Source organism: Antedon mediterranea, chromosome 2, assembly GCF_964355755.1.
Source record: "Antedon mediterranea chromosome 2, ecAntMedi1.1, whole genome shotgun sequence".
Lineage (NCBI taxonomy): Eukaryota > Metazoa > Echinodermata > Crinoidea > Comatulida > Antedonidae > Antedon > Antedon mediterranea.
In genome coordinates, this window is record NC_092671.1 from 35988817 (window position 1) to 36007640 (window position 18824).

General features: G+C 33.1%; 1 protein-coding gene across 3 annotated transcripts in view; it reads right to left on the reverse strand.

Annotated features, from left to right (window-relative positions):
• Positions 1-6386: 6386 nt before the first annotated feature.
• Positions 6387-18824, reverse strand: part of LOC140040908 (SWI/SNF complex subunit SMARCC2-like) — a 64614-nt gene continuing 52176 nt past the window's right edge. For 2 of the 3 annotated variants that reach the window (XM_072087180.1, XM_072087179.1), the window contains one exon: positions 6387-9380. In XM_072087180.1, coding sequence (XP_071943281.1) covers positions 9277-9380 — 104 coding nt within the window. In that variant the 3' untranslated portion in view covers positions 6387-9276. The remainder of the gene's footprint in view (positions 9381-18824) is intronic. The other variant, XM_072087181.1, reaches the window with a different exon arrangement.

An 18824-nucleotide genomic window follows, 5' to 3' on the forward strand; every position in this document is an offset into this window, starting at 1 on the left:
CGGACTTCTTTAATTGTGCTTAGCTCTTCTTTAATTGCGCGTTTCTTCTTTATTTGTGCATTTCGTTTTATATTTTCATGCTTCCTTTTGTTTATATGCGATTTCTTCTTTAATTGTGCGATTTATTCTTTATTTGTGTGATTCCTTCTTTAATTGTGTAATTCCTTCTTTAATTGTGTGATTCTGTGTTATAGTGTGCGTGACAGTTGTGGGCCACCGTACAAATATGGTAGTGATATGACATCATCATGTCTATGGGCACATCACATGTGTTTGTCACATAAAGTTTGATAGTGTATGGGTAGACAGAGCATTAAACATATAAAACATAGGCCTACATACGTTATCTTTCTCAATCTTCCCTGGTTATCTAGCCTATACTATATTATTATTATTATTATTCAAGGTTTATTTTATTCAATCAAAAAAACAAAAAAAACTGAATTACAACAATCATGACAATTTATAAAAATTGGATACATAATATAAAAACATTACACATTAAAATTAACATCTCCATTGATCAACAACATACAATTACAATTTAATTGAATTTACAATTTAAATTTACAATATAAAACTAGGCCTATCTATCTCCACAATATTGTTCATCTGAATTATACTAGGGTTATATCACAACGCATTCCTTAAAGCTTTGTCCACACTATCAAACTTTATGATGTGCACATGATGGATGTCATATCACTATACAATATTTTGGAATATCACTATCATATTTGGGCACATCACACTTGTTTGTAGTTTGATAGTGTGGACAGAGCTTAAGCCTGAAAATATAAAGACACAACCAGGGAACAACTTTTAAAATTGTGTATATTTTTTACGTGCACACTTACCTTCAGTGTACTATGGTATAATGGCCTAATTTCCCATCAGAATGAGGCAGCAATTACGAGTAAAGCCTCAATCTAATGACACAAAATGCGATATCATTGGAATAATGATATCAAGGCCCACGCCCAAGTTAAATGCATCGTTAGTGTAGGGTGACAAGCAGTCTCAAAAGGTGCAGACTTTAGCAAGCTACTTAACAGTTCTAAGTGGTCCCTAGAGACTTGTGGGTGATACCTTCCCCTCCCAATTCGGAAAGAATAACAGCGGAAATGTTTGTTTTTCTTGCAGTTTTTAATTTGATGGCAAGTCTTTAGTCTCTCGCGATCCACCCTTATTATCTAATTAGCCTATGAATTCATAGTAAAATAGTAAAATCATTTGTACCATCCAAAACAACTAATGAATTTCAATTTCATTTCGTAAGACCCCGTGCAATGAAATCAACATGGGATAAAAAATTAAAATCATTTTCAATAGTTTCAATTATTATTTATGTTTCATATTTAAAGAAAGATAAACTTCCAAAACAGAAAATATTTATTTTAATTAAACAGAAAATATTATTTAAAGGCCTATATACTCGTTTTGAAGATACAAATAGTTGTATTAGACTACATTTTGTATTTAACACATACGCCTATCTATAGCTAAACCTCCGATCACATGTAAGAAAATCCATTATGCGCGCTATCTGAGTTTCCATTTTTTGTTTCAATTATTACTTACGGTAGGCCTAGGTTTTACATTAAGAAATATAACCTTATGTTTAATGAAGCAAAGCATAACATATTTTAAATGCATAAGCCTACTCTAGTTTTGATGTTATAAAGAATTGTATACCGACATTGCCGTAATTGGTATTCAACGATTTAAGAAATCACCTGTTCCTACTATAGCTAGACTGTTAAACGAAGTTTATGTTTTGTAATGTTATTTTGATGATCTGCTTTTTTAAATATTTTGTATTTTACCTGTTTTTATTATGATTGTATATTTATTTTATAATGTACGACTACGGTCTCAGCCATCGGCTGTTTGTGTCATTGACTTTTTTGTTTAATAAAGATATATATATTATATAATAGCTAAACCGGATGCGATGAGGACCCTTCATAAAACGTCACAAAATAAACATGAATACTCATTAGTCATATCTATAGCACACATACTAAGAAATAAATTGATTATACGTCGTGCTTTCAAACTGTAGGCCTAGTATATTAACATTTCATAATCTGGGCTATATACCGGTACTAAATTCAATATTTCGAGTAGAAGGGTGTGTGTTGTGTTGGGGTGACGGAATGACTATGCAAATTAGTCACAAGTATAGGAACTGCAGCCTGTAATTTTGTGTAGGCCTGAGTACCAGTAAATGAAGTCAGAGCATTTATCCTCAAAACAACTGCAACATAGCTTTCTATAATTTTGCCTAACATTTCGATTTGATCTTTCTGATTAATGAAACCGCAAAGACCATTATCAATATGTCCTTCCCCTTTACATCAGTCTCCAGAGCTTTATTTCACGTACAGAACGTCCGTCCAACAAACCATCTGGCTAACCTCTACATCCTGATATTAACTCTGTTTTTCCAAAGAAATATTATGAAATAGCTACTCCGAAGGATTATGTTCGCTAATACAAACCTTAAGCCTATATGGAAAAAAAATAATATGTTTCAGAGATTCATAAAAATGTATTATTTGAGGTGAAATTATATCAGATGTTTGGTGTCTCTGTCTACACTATCAAACTTTATTTGACAAAAAATGTGATGTGCACATATATGGACATGGTGATGTCATATAAATACCATATTAGGAATATCACTATATTTGTGCACATCACACTTTTAGTTAACTAGTTTGATAGTGTAGACGGTGCTTTAAAGAAAGGGTGTTTACTAGTAGAGATGCGGGTCGCAATGTGTTGGGGTGGTTGATCAACGCGTTAAGTTAGTAGGCCAACGAGTTTCACCCACGCCACACACTTAGTAATACAGACACTAGTTACATAAAAAACATTAGGCCTATTATCATGCAAGTCGTTGTCTAAACTATATGTCATAAACTGAAATAATTTAATATAATAAAATGCGACGCAAATTGTACATGCATTGTAGTTTTATCGACCATCATATATAAATTATAAAAAATACATTGACATCAATCAAAGACGGCATATCGTTATAACATGTCTATGTTTTACGTGCACAATCACATGATCTATAACTTTAAAATGCTTCCCTGGAGTAAATCATACGTGTATACGCTTAAGATAAAATCGCGCCTACATCTTACAGCAGATATAGGCCTACCTACCTGTAATAATCGCCAAGAACTTTCCTTAAAACAGGAGCGGAGCCAACAAACTAATTTGAACAGAATCCGGGTTAAATACAACATTTTTTTGGTTATTATTGCAGAAATGTACGTGCATTTTACATAGTAAGACTATAATAGGCCGTTGTGTTAACTTTTAAAGTAAGTGGAGTAAATTAGACATCAGAATAATAGGCCTACCTGTAATAAACGCCAACAAGTTTCCTTAAAACAGGAGCGGAGCCAACAAACAGACTCCGGGTTGTTAAATTCAACATTTGTTAGTTAATTGCAGAAAATGTACGTGCATTTTACCTCGTAAGACTATAATAGGCCTTTGTTTTAACTTTTAGAAAACATGAATTTCTTCTAACAAAAGATAGGCCTATGTATTATTGAGACTTGAATACACCTTCAAAATGAGATGTAGGCTATACAACGTGGGGCAAATGGATGCAAAACTAAGTTATCGAAATTTTACCAAAGTACTGGGGATATTAAATACATTATGCAAAAGTGCAAACATATCTCTATGGTCCAACGGAACCAGCCCCCGGGCACCTCAAAAGTTGCGAATGGTAATCTGTTAGAACGAGTGTTTTTTTAACATTTACTAGGCCAACAAACGTCCTGAAAATTAGCTTTGATAACGCCAGGCCTACTTTCCTGTGTTGAGAAAGGATGGTGTACCGGGTGATAATTCTCAGTTTTGGCTTTCCAGGAAGTTCAAATCAATCACCAGTCAATCTAGGCCTAATGTACAGACGTTTCTATGCCATTAATAACGCACACAAACGTGGGGAATAACACACTACATAAGTGTTAATTTAATGCTAACCTTTGAACTTATAATCAGTTCAAGCATCCTTTTCTATGTTAGATTAATTGAAATGTTATGTACAATTTACAATTAGGCCTATACATACGAAAACATGATCATAATTATTTAAGCGAAAGGAGCCACGGGTAATACCGTCCATTACTAAGTTAACTTAACAAATAATGACACTGTATCATGCAATTTGTCTATCATAAAGGACAAAAAAATGACATATTTGGGGCCGGGTTAGCCTCCTACTAAGAATCGGTGACTACCAAGTAGGGCCTATGGACGATTATTAGTACGACGAAGTTTTAATTCCAATTGAATTGTGAAAACAGAAAAACAACGATTCAAACGTAATGCAATCAATTTGATGTGTGCAAACTACACATTATTTTAAAATTTATTTGAATATCACTAGGCCTATGTCTAAGTACTGTTTAGGCTAATGATTAGGCTTTGTTATTTAAAGTTTTTAGCAGAGACTGTATAAGGCCTAGAGTAAGGGTAACCTACGGTTAGACACAAAGGGCGCATGCACTTTACGGGAAATAGAAGTTAAGGAAACTACTGGATGGATTTGATAAATTTATATCACTGTCTTCATTATGGTTTCAAAACAGACAAACAAAAATATAAAAGTTCTGTTTATTGCTCCATATCCGAAGTTTGATTTTTAGCAGTAGGAAAACTCGAGGTATGTTTCCAATTGCGTTTATAGTTTAAATATGTGCCGGCACCAAAACGTTGCATCCTTTATTTGATGTGGGTTGCATTGCGAAACACAAGCGACAAGGCTGATACCATTCTCTCCACAGCACAGATTGTCAATTTCCATTTATTTGTTGCTGGATGGGAAGGGCGAAGAGTGCATTTCCCCTTCACCATCTTCTTTCTATCGTTGTCAGTATCCTTCTTATTAAAGCGTAGTTACCACTAGAACGCAACGCAGCGATGTATTGACGAAAAGTGATGTATTGCGAAAATCACAAGTGGGAACCGACGACGCAACAGTGCTGCAAAAATTGCAGGTTTGATTTCACGCAGGTGGGGTAAAACAGAATTATTAGAAGGGAATTTTCTTGCGTTGCGTAGATTGCGTCGCTAGTGGGAACTAAGTTTTAAGACCGGTTTACACAGACGCGCGAGCGGTAACGGTAACGGAAAACAGCGTAGCTTGTCCCACGTAGAATCTGACCTAAGCGGAAACCGCCCGTTCGCTCCGCCGCGTTGTGTCATGAAGGAATAACACAGATTTTATATTTTTATTACCGTTACCGCTCGTCTGTGTAAATTGGCCTTTATGGAGAAAAAAAACGTAAAAACTCATTGTTAAATGTCAGCGGTGTTTATCAGAAAATTTTATTACATAAAAAGACAATACAAGACAGCAATTTGCTGCGACAAGCAATTTCTGAGCCCTGGAATCTCATAAAAGGTCTCATTACTTAAGACGTGATATGATCGACAGACAATAACTTCACGTTGCGTCAATGAACATATTATGGGCCCGCATTAACATTACGACTAATAACATTGTTTTAACGCATGACGTAAATATGACTTTATCTGTCATGCCGAAAATTGGTGATTTCATGTGTAACTATAAGCCAATAAATAAACAAATAAAGTATACAGTATAATCATTATATTTATATATAACAGATCTAAAGCTCTGTCTAAACTATCCAACTAGTTTGGCAAAAAGTGTGATATGCCCAAATATGGTAGTGATATGCTCAAATATGGTACAGATATAACATCGTCCAATAATGGATACATCACATGTTTTTGTCACATAAATTTGATAGTGTAGACAGAGCTTGATATAACCAGTGCTTTGCATTTATGTAGATTTTCGATATTGATCAAGATATTACGATACGAAGTGGTGTAAAAGACTACATGAAAATAGAGTAACTTACAAGTCTCTGCTTCAAGTAATTTAGAAGAATCTAGTTACTGTATGTATACGTTGAACAGTATCATAGGCAAATTCTCTGATACAGTATGACATGTGACACTGTGTTACATAATTTGCCTCCTGTACTGATTTGTTGTATTTGATAAAATGTAGAGATACTGTATCGGAAATCGGGCGAGCCATTAAGGACACGGAAATATTCAAGTCATAGGCACACAGTATCATAGGCAAATTGTGTTATACAGTGTCATACATGTGACACTGTGTTAGAGAATTTGCATGTATATATTTGCTGTACTTTGATAGATGCGGAGATACCGTACAGAGAATCGGGCAAGCCATTAAGGACACGAAGATATTCGTAGCGACTAGCTATCTTTATGTTTAGATAAGCTCATCTTGAAAATACTGTAATATTCTGGTACAATAAATAAGTCGTATACAATGTTGAACAAATGCGTACAGTACTAATATATATTTACACGATGCAGCACCGTATCATCATAGCTACACAAAATACAAATAGGCCTATGTAAATAAAAACAGACAGACCATGTTGGTGCAAAAACACCAGATCTCTCAGAAAAACAAGTCCTATGTTTATTGTATGTACTTAAATTCAATATTGTGAAGTATTTCATTGGAATAAAATAGATAATCATAGCAATGCATATTGTTACAGGTCAGAAAAAATAAATATCGAAAAACAAGAATAGTTACAATCTAACAACAGGACACTGAGCTCGCCGTGCCAAGATAGGAACTCGTAACGGTTCTTTGATCTTAATATGTCTGGCTGCGACAAATACCAACAGTACAGCACTATCTACATATTCTCCACAGAACACAGAGTCGGTTAGAACTGATTATGTCGCAGCAGCCACAGACACACCCTTTGATCTCCGGAGCTCAGCATCCTGTTGTTGCCTTGGTTCAACACTTACTCTAGCTCTTACTCAATCATAGTTACACAGATCTTGACGTAGCTGTCAAAATAACCAATAAAAGGTACCATAACACTACTTACAAAATACACTGTACAGGAAGCCAAGAAAATAATCACTGGAAACACAATAGAAAATTCAGAAATAGGATCAAGCAGCAATTTTACAATATTAAAAACTAAAACTACAAAAAGACAAATATGATATTAATGCCAGGTGTATGGATTTATGGTGAAGATGCCAAATGCATCAATACTTTCCAGTGAAAATGAGATATGGATACGAACCATCTGTTTGGAAGCATTCCACTCTGAATACCTTGATGAAATGGAAAAAGGTTTGGGATACAAACATCCTGGTCTGTACGTGACTTGTCGCAAATGTCAATCGCAAGTACATTACATATTTTTTTGGTTTCTTTAAATTTTAAATGGTTTTACGGAATTAAAAAATAAATGTTTACGCAAAATTGATTTTACAAATTTCAATTCTTCACTGTTGACTGATGGTATAAATATTCATTGTAATACATGAATATGCATTAACATGTGATTGCATATGCAAAACATACCGTTTAATAATTATGCATATCATACGCCATACCTATCATATTTATCCTACGCAATATGCAAAACTTATTCAAATAATTTTCATGAAATACCAAAAAAAGAAAAAGAAAGTATTATTTTGCCAACAGGTGACAAATAAAAGTGATAGTTTTCTATACCAAATTTGGGAAAACTTTCTCAAAAGTGATTAAAATTGAGATTGCCAAGATCTAACCTTACGAGACAGTGGTTTCCTGGCCTGCGATTCCAGGTATAACCTCCCCTAGCATCAAAACATAAGCCAATTATCTAGTACGTTTTAGCTTCCATTTCGCTTCTGAATATTGCATAACGAACATACAAACAGTAGCGCAACGCAGTTGCCGGAGGCCCGTGGTTTAGGAACCCTCAGTTGCCCTCCAACGCTGGAGGCCTCAGCCTTTTTCGACACATTTTAATGCCAGTTTTTTCCTCTGGGCACTGCTCAGGGGCCTCCGTAAGGGTTTAGCAAGTGAGTGCTCATAGCCGTTACGCCATTGCATACAAATACTGACAAAGTATGAACTAATGTTATACATGAAGAAGAATCTTACAAGAAACTTAACAATTGTAATATAGATATAAAACAGTGACACTTTAGCTTACTGGTGAAACAATGGGTAAAAACTGAAGATATATAATAAAAAAAGTGATGACATAAAACTGAACATCAGCCAACTTATATCGGTGGAATTACTGGCCTGGTCAACAGTCCTTACGGTCAACAAACAATATTTTGAATTAAATTGTTATCTTTGATAAACTATACCAAAAGCAGTCTAGAATCTTTGACTGTACTTAACTTTATTACAAATTTAATCCAGCAATGAGTTGAATAATCCTAATTTAGAACTTATCACTTACTTAACATGATTCACTAATGTGTTTCTAATCTCCGTTTTCTAAGTATACTTATTTTACAACTGGTATAATAACAACTATGTTTCTGCCATTACTGTAGTATTAAATAAGAGGTTTATGGTTGTCAGAAGACTATGGTGGTCTATGGCCTATGTTGTATTCTCTATGGTTTTTAAAAGTTAACCACTGTCATTGTGCCATTAGAACATGTTCTGTACAATGCATGATGTTTGGTGCGTCATCGCTGGGTTCTTCAATCCCTGTACCATTTTACCATCGATTGCAGACACTGGTAATTCAATACAGCCGTTGTAACTTACTAGATTTGATGGTGGTGATGGATCTAGAGTTTCTTGAAATATAATGGGTATATACAATGTTTGTCTTGAGCTGTCTTTTCGTGAGCATTATGGTATGAGAGGCACTATTTTCAGAGAGAAGCTTCAGGAGTGTCCAGAGCATTATGGTATGAGAGGCAGTTTTTTCTAAGAGTTGCTTTGGAAGTGTCCAGAGCATAATGGTATGAGAGGCAGTATTTTCAAAGATTTGCTTCGGGAGTGTCCATTTTAATAAAAGGCAAGATTTTCCACGGGTTCCATTCAGGAATATGTACAATTCAGAAACAGTCAGGATGCATTAATTTAGCTGGCAGTTCTTGGTGGTGCCAAATTAAGCCAACTTGTAACAACTTGAAGCAGAATTCATTAATTTAGCTGGCAGTTCTTGGTGGTGCCAAATTAAGCCAACTTGTAACAACTTGAAGCAGAATTCATTAATTTAGCTGGCAGTTCTTGGTGGTGCCAAATTAAGCCAACTTGAAGCAGAATTCATTAATTTAGCTGGCAGTTCTTGGTGGTGCCAAATTAAGCCTTTAGAATTGGAATCTTTTTTAAATGATCCTATTCTACAATCCAAATAAATGACAATTTGATTTAGTTCCATTGATAATGAGCACTTTTCAAGATTCAGTAGGTTCCACTGGTGGTAGTTCGCTACTAGATTCCTCCATTGTTTCCATTGGTAATTCTTCCTCATCTTGTGAGTTGCTTGAACTGGGAACTACTAAAGTAATAATAAACAAATGGATAAACATAAATTTCATTTTCTACGACAAGTTATTTAAAATCATCAAAACACTGTAGAAATAAATCCAGAAGGGTAAACTTCAAACTTTCTATTTTTTAATTGTTCGATTATTTATATTTTAAAGATGTATTGTCCCACAAAACTTGAAAAATGAAGATTAAATAAATGAGATTTTGAATATGTTATTTTGTAGTTTTGAAAAAGTTTTCACTTAAAAAAATGACAAAATAAATGGTTAAATACCAATAAATAAACCAAAATAGGCTACTGAATCTAGCTAAAAAATATGGTGGACTAAAAACACATTAGTTGGCAGCCAATTTTACTATTTTAGCATTAAATTACAATTTTTTCAGGTAATCTTTTTTTTTCTGATCTAACTATTATGTGACATAAAAATGACATATTCAACAACACAAATAAGATTTTTTTTCAGGGGGACAATATATCTTTAATAATTTGAATTTCTTCCTATTATAACCAAAGTAATTAAATAGTTAAACAATCATACATTTCTTCGTTTTAACATTAAGTATACAAGAATGCGTAAATAAATGGAAAAGGATTTCTTAATTTAAAAAATAAAATATACAAGACAGCTGTCCTCTGTAGGAATGATAAACAGAAAAAAACACTAAATTTAGTAAAATATTTATCAAATATTGGTTAATAAAAACTTGACAACATTCAAAATACAGCTTCTTTATTTCATTCGTAATAGAATTAAAAGAGACAGGAAACTATTAATTTTATACAAGAAAGTATCTCATTTAAAAATCTGAAAAGCAATTGCTCCCACCTACTATTTTAATAGACAGTCTAGAGAAAAACAGGAAAACTACCAAATTTATCGACAATTTAACAGAAAGTTCAGGTAATTTTAAAGTTATTGAATTATAGGTACTTGTCGTTAAGCAAGTGGGGTTGCTAAAGCACTTATGGATAGATAAACAAAAATACCTTCAATCTCTCAAAAAATAAGCTGAAGTACGGTATCGGTAATGACAAGATAAACACAGTTTTAAACACAGACTAGCTATACTTTATATATTTAACTACAGTCAACTTTCTCCCAATACCTGACACCTTTGGGCTGGCCAAATATGTCTGGTTTTCCAGTAAAGTCTGATATTCAGAATGTGTTTTTAATAGTAAAAATTAATTTTAGACTGTTTGGACTTGGGAGAGTTTCTGGTTTTTAGAGAATTTGGTATTTTGAGAGTTGAGGGGTTTTATAAGTTTAAAACCACTACATTTTATGGTGAATTATAAATTGAATGGTAAAACAAAGTTGGCTTCCAATTTAGGCAGTGTGAAAGTTTTGATTGATTTTGACAATATTTATATATATATCTATATTTATATTTAATAGTACTGCAATGTAAAGCTTAGTTCACAACGCAAACACGTAAGCCACAAGTTAGACCAATGACAAGTGGTAGTTTGATAATTGGCTGTGTTGCACTTACATCCTTGTGTTATATCCTAGTGGGAACCAAGCTTTAAATAAGTATCTAAATGATGCTGCAATTGCTGTTATCATATCAGAATCACCTTTTTATTTAACCCAAAAAACATAATTTCACTTGTCCACTTTCAGAATAGGGCGGATTAATAAATTTGCAAATTGGACAATTCTCGGTCTGTTCCATAAATCATGCCAATCAAATTAAATAAAGAAGCCTCATCATTCTGACAATTGTAGAAATTCAAATTAACAAAGGAAATTCAATAGCTATTTTCGTGTAAAAATTAACACCTTTTGGCTACGAGACTCAACAACAAGTAAAAGTGAAACGTACAGATTGCAAAGTAACAGGTACAACGGATAATTGATTAAGTAATTTTGGATCTGCTGTCGCCTAAAGAACAGTAGAAAAAATTATCGGCTGTAGTTAGGCTAAAATGTTTAACTTGCATTGCAATCATATGGAACTATTAAATAGTAATTGATTAAGTAATTTTGGAACTCCTTTTGCCTAAAGAACACTTAGAAAACCTTATGGGCTGTATTTACGCTAAAATGTTTAACTTGCATTGGAATGAAATAACTATTAAATAGTAATTGATTAAGTAATTTTGGAACTATTAGAAAAAGTTATTTAGGCTAAAGCTTAATTGGAATGAAATTGAATAATTAATAATATAGTTTGATTGAGTAATTTTGGACCTGTTGTCGCCTTAAGAGTGGTAGAAAAAAGTTATGGGCAGCATTTAGGATAAAGCTTAACTGGAATGAAATTGAATAACTAATAATATAGTTTGATTGAGTAAAGAGTGGTAGATAAAAGTTATGGGCAGCATTTAGGATAAAGCTTAACTGGAATGAAATTGAATAACTAATAATATAGTTTGATTGAGTAATTTTGGAACTGTTGTCGCCTTAAGAGTGGTAGATAAAAGTTATGGGCAGCATTTAGGATGAAGCTTAATTGGAATGCAATTTAATAACTAATATAAATAGCAATTGATTAAGCAATTTTGGAGCTGCTGTCGCCTTAAAGTAGTAAAAAGCTTTATAGTAGACATAATTAGTTTAACTTGAATTGGACAGAAATCAAATAACTGATATTTGGTAATTGATTAAGGAATTTTGGTACTCGCCTTTCTTTTAAATACGGTAGTTATTATTGAGTGCATTATAGGCTTAAACTTGAAATTGGACAGAAATCAAATAACTGATATTTGGTAATTGATTAAGTAATTTTGGTACTCGCCTTTCTTTTAAATACGGTAGTTATTATTGAGTGCATTATAGGCTTAAACTTGAAATTGGATAGTAATCAAATAACTTATTGTGATTGTTGATTGATAGTAGATGTTTCTAGAATTCTAATACCAGTATAAATGTGTTGATATATTAATTCTCTAGCCTCTTCCCCTCTGTGACTGCCTTTGGAGGGCTGTTGAACCCACAAATGTGAAAACGCCCACAAATGTGAAAACAACCACAAATGTGAAAACGCATCACCCACAAATGTGAAAACAACCACAAATGTGAAAACGCATCACCCACAAATGTGAAAACAACCACAAATGTGAAAACGCATCAACCACAAATGTGAAAACAGCACCCACAAATGTGAAAACGATCATCGCCCACAAATGTGATAACGCCCACAAATGTGAAAAAAGGAGAGACTTTTTCGCCCACAAATGTAAAAAAAATCAGATCAAATTTAATGCTAGATTCAGACAAAAATTATATCATGATTGTATTGAGTTGTTTGTTCACGATACGTCTGTTAGGGTCGTCGTTAACACGTTGGATTATTATCATTTGCTGCTCGTGCGCGCGATATTTGCACGTTAACTCATTTGTTTAATGAACGTAATAGTTCAAGACAATATTATTTGTTATTTGCTGCGCGCGTGCACCATACTTCAAGGTCAAGGCCATGTTATATCATTGTTGCTTCTAGTGTGTTGTTGTTGGCTTACTATTATGTACGTATAGTTATAAGTCGATGTTCGTTATTTTTTTGCGCGCTCACACGATACAACAAGGTCAAGGTTAAATTGCTACTTGTATGTAGTGTGTGGTTATTAACTCGTTGGCTTACTGTTATGTACGTATAGTTCCAAGTCGATGCTCGATTCGATGTTTTTGGGCGCGTACTACCACAAGGTCAAGGTCATATATACTATTGCTACTTGTATTGTGGTTGTTAACTCGTTGGCTTATTGTTATGATAGTTCCAAGTCGATGGTCGATTCGATGTTTTTTGTGCGCGTGCACGATACTACAAGGTCATATATCATTGCTGCTTGAAGTGCAGTTGGGCTTACTATATTAGTATTATGTACGTATTATAGCTCCAAGTCGATGCTCGGTGTACACGATACTACAAGATCAACTATACTCGTCGTTCAGTTATTGACCTTGTAGTATCGTGCACGCGCGCAAAACATCGAACTTCGACTTGAAACTATACGTTAACAACCACACACCACAAGTAGCAATGGTATACAAGTCATGACCTTTGTAGTATCGTGCACGCGCACAAAAAACATCGAATCGAACATCGACTTGGAACTATACGAACATAACAATAAGCCAACGAATTAACAACCACAAGTAGCAATAGTATATTATGAACTTGACCTTGTGGTATCGTGTACGCCAACAAAAACATCGAATCGAGCATCGACTTGAACTATACGTACATAACAGTAAGCCAACGAGTTAACAACCACACACTACATACAAGTAGCAATTTAACCTTGACCTTTTAGTATCGTGTGCACGCGCAAAAAAACATCGAACATCGACTTATAACTATACGTCCATAATAGTAAGCCAACAACCACACACTAGAAGCAACAATGATATAACATGGCCTTGAAGTATGGTGCACGCGCGCAGCAAATAACAAATATTGTCTTGAACTATTACGTTCATTAAACAAACGAGTTAACGTGCAAATATCGCGCGCATAAGCAGCAAATTATAATAATCCAACGCGTTAACCACGACCCTAACAGACGTATCGTGAACAAACAATTATTGAAACAACTCAATACAATCATGATATAATGTAGTACCTCGATCAAAATTGTTTGAGTCTAGCATTAAATTTGATCTGATTTTTTTTTTTACATTTGTGGCCGAAAAATTCTCATTTTTTTTTACATTTGTGGGCGTTATCACATTTGTGGGCGATGATCGTTTTCACATTTGTGGGCGCTGTTTATTACATTTGTGGTTGATGCGTTTTCACATTTGTGGTTGTTTTCACATTGTGGGTGATGCGTTTTCACATTTGTGGTTGTTTTCACATTTGTGGGTGATGCGTTTTCACATTTGTGGTTGTTTTCACATTTGTGGGCGTTTTTACATTTGTGGGTTCAACAAGGGCATACTCTTGAACTGTACCAGGAGCATCTATTTTGTTAAATAGGCCTACTAGCACATCTATATTCCAATTATTTTTTCAACATCTACACTAGAAACCAACACATTTTAACACAACATCTTTCCCAACACCAATCCCAGTTATGTTATGTCAAAACTTAAATTATTAGTGAATAAAACATTTTAATGTAAATAATTTAACAAAGAAATATAAAACTATAGTAGCTTAAAATGGACCTGAAATGGATTTTCGATTTTTTTCATTTTAGAATGATGTTTTGGGGGCTATTAGGTGTTGCTAGAATGTATATTGTTACAAAATATAAATTGGCCCTTTTGGGGAAAGCCCCATTTGAAAAACAAAAAAATTCTCGGGTGACGTCACTTTGCGAATATATTCCTATCCCTCCAATGGAAAATTTGCAGTTTTTTGGCTATAACTCTTGAAATCTATAGAGTATTTTCTAAAAAATGCTTGTGCATTTGCAGAAACGTATTAAAAATTTTTTTTAGATAAAATTATTACCGTATAAACGGTTATTCATCGAGTAAATGACGATTTAAAATCTTAAAATCAACGGGTTTTTTCTGGCAATACCGAAGTTGGCCTGGCAACGTTGTCCGGGATACAGCTCCGTGCGCAATGATGCGTATCCATATTTTCCGTTCGTGTATTTTGTATATCGTTCGTAATTTATACTGCTAAAATTTGTTAGTTTCTTTAGTTTTTAGTTTAGCAGAATTAAATTAGTAATATGAGATGATAATTTATTTGTCACGAATCATGCAGTTCGAAAACGAATTTTATTCTTATTTTACTTTGGCTTGACAATGAGCGCAGCAAGTTGTTGATATCGCTTTGGTCCTTGGATACACATGAAACGGAGCCTCGCCGCATGAATGGGTGGTGGATCGACTCCGCGCTCTGGATTGGGGGCCTAGGCCTAGTAAAGGTTTGGGAGGTAGGCCTTCTAAATTCGGGTTTTAGAACAAACGAAGTACATTTTAGGGACCTATATTTCAACAACATTAGATATTGAATAAATTAGTATTTCGTTTCGTTTCGTTTATTTATTTTTTCCACTCACTTATATATATATATATATATATCATTTACATTTACATAACATAACATATATTAAATGTGGGTGGATGGAAGTCACAGTAAGTTCACTGAACTTTAAGTCGTGACTCCCGTATGCCTAAGTATACTAACATTGCTACAGAGTAGACTAAAATATAAATATATAATAGTGAAAGTACATAAAATAAAGAAATAAAAAAAAATTTAAATTATAGAAGTTAAGATAAACCAGGCAATTATATAATATATGATAAAAGGGATAATGATAACAATTAGAGTACAATATGAAATATAATTAAATATGGTATAATAACAAGTATAACGATACAATGTAGCGGAGATTATTGAATACCAGGGTGAAGGATTTAATGCCATGTATCACCACCAAATAAATAAGGATAAAAGATCGGCGAAAATTTATGTAGCATATTCTGACACCATTTTGTGTTTGAAATTAGATTTAAAACTAGAAAAGGAAGATTTCTGTTTAAGTTCATTTGAGAGTGAAGTCCAAAGTTTGGGACCAAAATAATACATAGAAAATCGTCGAGCCTTAACATTTAAATTATCAAGGATATAATTGTTAACAGAGGATCGGGTTTTATAGGAATGGCGTTCGTCAATTCTTGTAAATAAAGCATTAAAATGTGAAGGCAGTAAATTGTTAGATAAACGGTACATAAATGAGGCAACTTGTAATTTATTTAAATCATAAATGTTTAAAACGTTAAATCTTTTAAAAAGTAATTTTGTATGGGCTCTAAATGATTCTCCCGCGCAAATCCGAAGTGCACGTTTTTGTAGTTTAAAAAGGCGGTCAATTTGAGTTTTCTCTAGACTTGTCCAGGGGCAAAACGTATTAAATTTATCTAGAGTAATTGCCCAACATAAATTGGCATAAGAAAGGTAAGGCAAAACTAAAGTATTATAAAGGGTTAATAAGGTTTTTTGAGGGAAGATATGTTTTAATTTGTTCAATATTCCAACATTTCTAGAAACTAGATTACTGATTTTATTTATATGTAGTTTCCAAGTCAGAGAGGCATCTATGGTTACTCCTAAAAATTGGGTTTCATTAACTCGTTTGATCATTTTATTATCAATGTATATTTGTTCATTTAAAGAATTTGAAATTTTACGTTTAGAAAATATTATATAGTTCGTTTTGAATGTATTAAGAGTTAATTTATTGTGTTTGAGCCAATTTGAAACTTTAAGTAACTCATCATTGACAATTTTAAACAAGGTATTTAATTTAGGATGAGAGAAAAAAATATTTGTGTCGTCAGCAAATAAGATAAAATTTAGTAATTTAGAGCTGTTTGGTATATCGTTAACAAAAATCAGGAATAAGAGTGGTCCAAGAATCGATCCTTGGGGAACACCACAGGTTAAACGGGAATAGGAAGAGTTAAAATTATTTAAGGAAGTAAACTGAACACGATTGGAAAGGTAGCTTTTAATTAGTTTTAAAGGAAGGCCTCTGATACCGTAATTTGAAAGTTTATGAATTAAAATATCGTGGTTAATAGTATCGAAGGCCTTAGATAAATCAAGGAAAATGCCAACAGAAAACTCATTTTTACTCAGGGCAATTGTAATTTTGTCAAAAATATCTAATAAAGCAAGATCTGTTGAATACTTTTTCCTGAAACCATATTGGCCTTTAAATAAAATGTTATGTTTAGTTAAAAAGGAAGAAATTCGATTATGCATTATTTTTTCAATTAATTTTGAGAAACAAGGAAGTAGGGAGATTGGTCTGTAGTTATTGAAATGATGAGGATCTTCTTTCTTGTAGATAGGGATGACTTTAGCTATTTTAAAAGAATCAGGAAAAATACCGGTTTGAAAAGAAGTATTAAAAATGTGAGTTAAGGGTTTGCATATAAAATTAGAAACACGTTTAATAATTTTATTGGAAAACCCATCAAACCCAGGAGATTTATTATCTTTGAGGGAAAGTATTATACTGACAACTTCATGTTCGGTTACAGGACTAAGAAAGAGAGAGTGCACACATGGACGAGGTAGGGTAGAAGTATAATTATCATTATCCGACACATGTATTTTGTTAACTAAATTTGGCCCTATACTAGTAAAATAATTATTGAATTCAGTTGCAATTTGTTGAGGATTATTTAATTCAATGTCATTGTTAATAAAGTGAGAAGGAAACGGTTTACGAGATTTCTTGCCAAGGACTCCATTTATTGTTTGCCAGGTTTTTTGGATGTTATTTTTATGGAATTCAAATTTGTCACTGAAGTAATTCTTTTGGGCAGTACGAAGGATTTTGGTAAGTACATTTCGATATTTAACATATTTATCTTTGTCCTTTTGCTTTTTAGATATAAGAAATGTTTTATATAATTTGTGTTTTTTGTCGATAGATTTAATTAAGCATTTAGTTATCCAAGGTTTTTTTTCTTTCCGAATATTGCGTCTGGAACGAGTGGTTTTAATGTTGTTATTATATAATGTACTAAATATGTCGTTGAATAAAGCGTATGCCTCATTGGGTTCATTGGAGTTATAAATACTAGTCCAGTCAACATTTGACAAATCATTACTTAAGGCAGAAATTGAAATATCATTGACTTTTTTTATGTATATATATTTTGATTTAGGTTTCAGGTGTTGGAGAGGTTCTGATTTATGTACTAACAAGAAAACAGGAAAGTGATCCGAGATGTCCGAATATAGAATTCCGGAAGAAATGTTATCATATAGATTATTACAAAAAATATTGTCGATTAAAGTTGCAGAATTACGCGTAATTCTAGTTGGCCTAGTAATAAGAGGATAATAATTTGATTGAAATAAAGTATTAACAAAATCAGAAGTACCTTTATGTGTTTTGGAATTTAACAAGTTAATATTAAAGTCTCCTGGAATATATGCTGTTTTTTTCTCATTATTAATGGTGTCAATTAAATTAGAGATATCTTTATTAAATGTGTTAATGGATAATTCAGGCAAACGATATACTACTCCAAGGATTATGTTTTTGGGTTGTGCATCGATTTCAATGAAAAGAGATTCCGAACCATTAGTAATGATAAATGATAAATCAGGGCGAAGAATATATTTAAATCTCTGGTGTAGGTAAATGGCAACGCCTCCTCCTGGTCTATCAGCTCGTGAAACATGCAAGAGGTTATAATTGGGAATATTATAAAAGGAAAAAGGCGTATTATGATTAAAAAAAGTTTCGGTGAAGCATAGTGCTGAGAATTCATGGTTAATAGCACCTACGCATACATTGATATCGTTAAAATGTTTAACAAGACTGCGTGCGTTTAAGTGAAAGATACTAAATGAATAATCTTGGGTTGAATATTTGTTGTTAAGACTATCAATATATTCATAGGCACAAGATTCAATATTTTCGGAAAATAATTGGGCATCGTTGTCATTAATAACATCTTTAAAATTAATATCAAAAGGGTTAAAAATTAAAGAATTAAATCTATCAAAG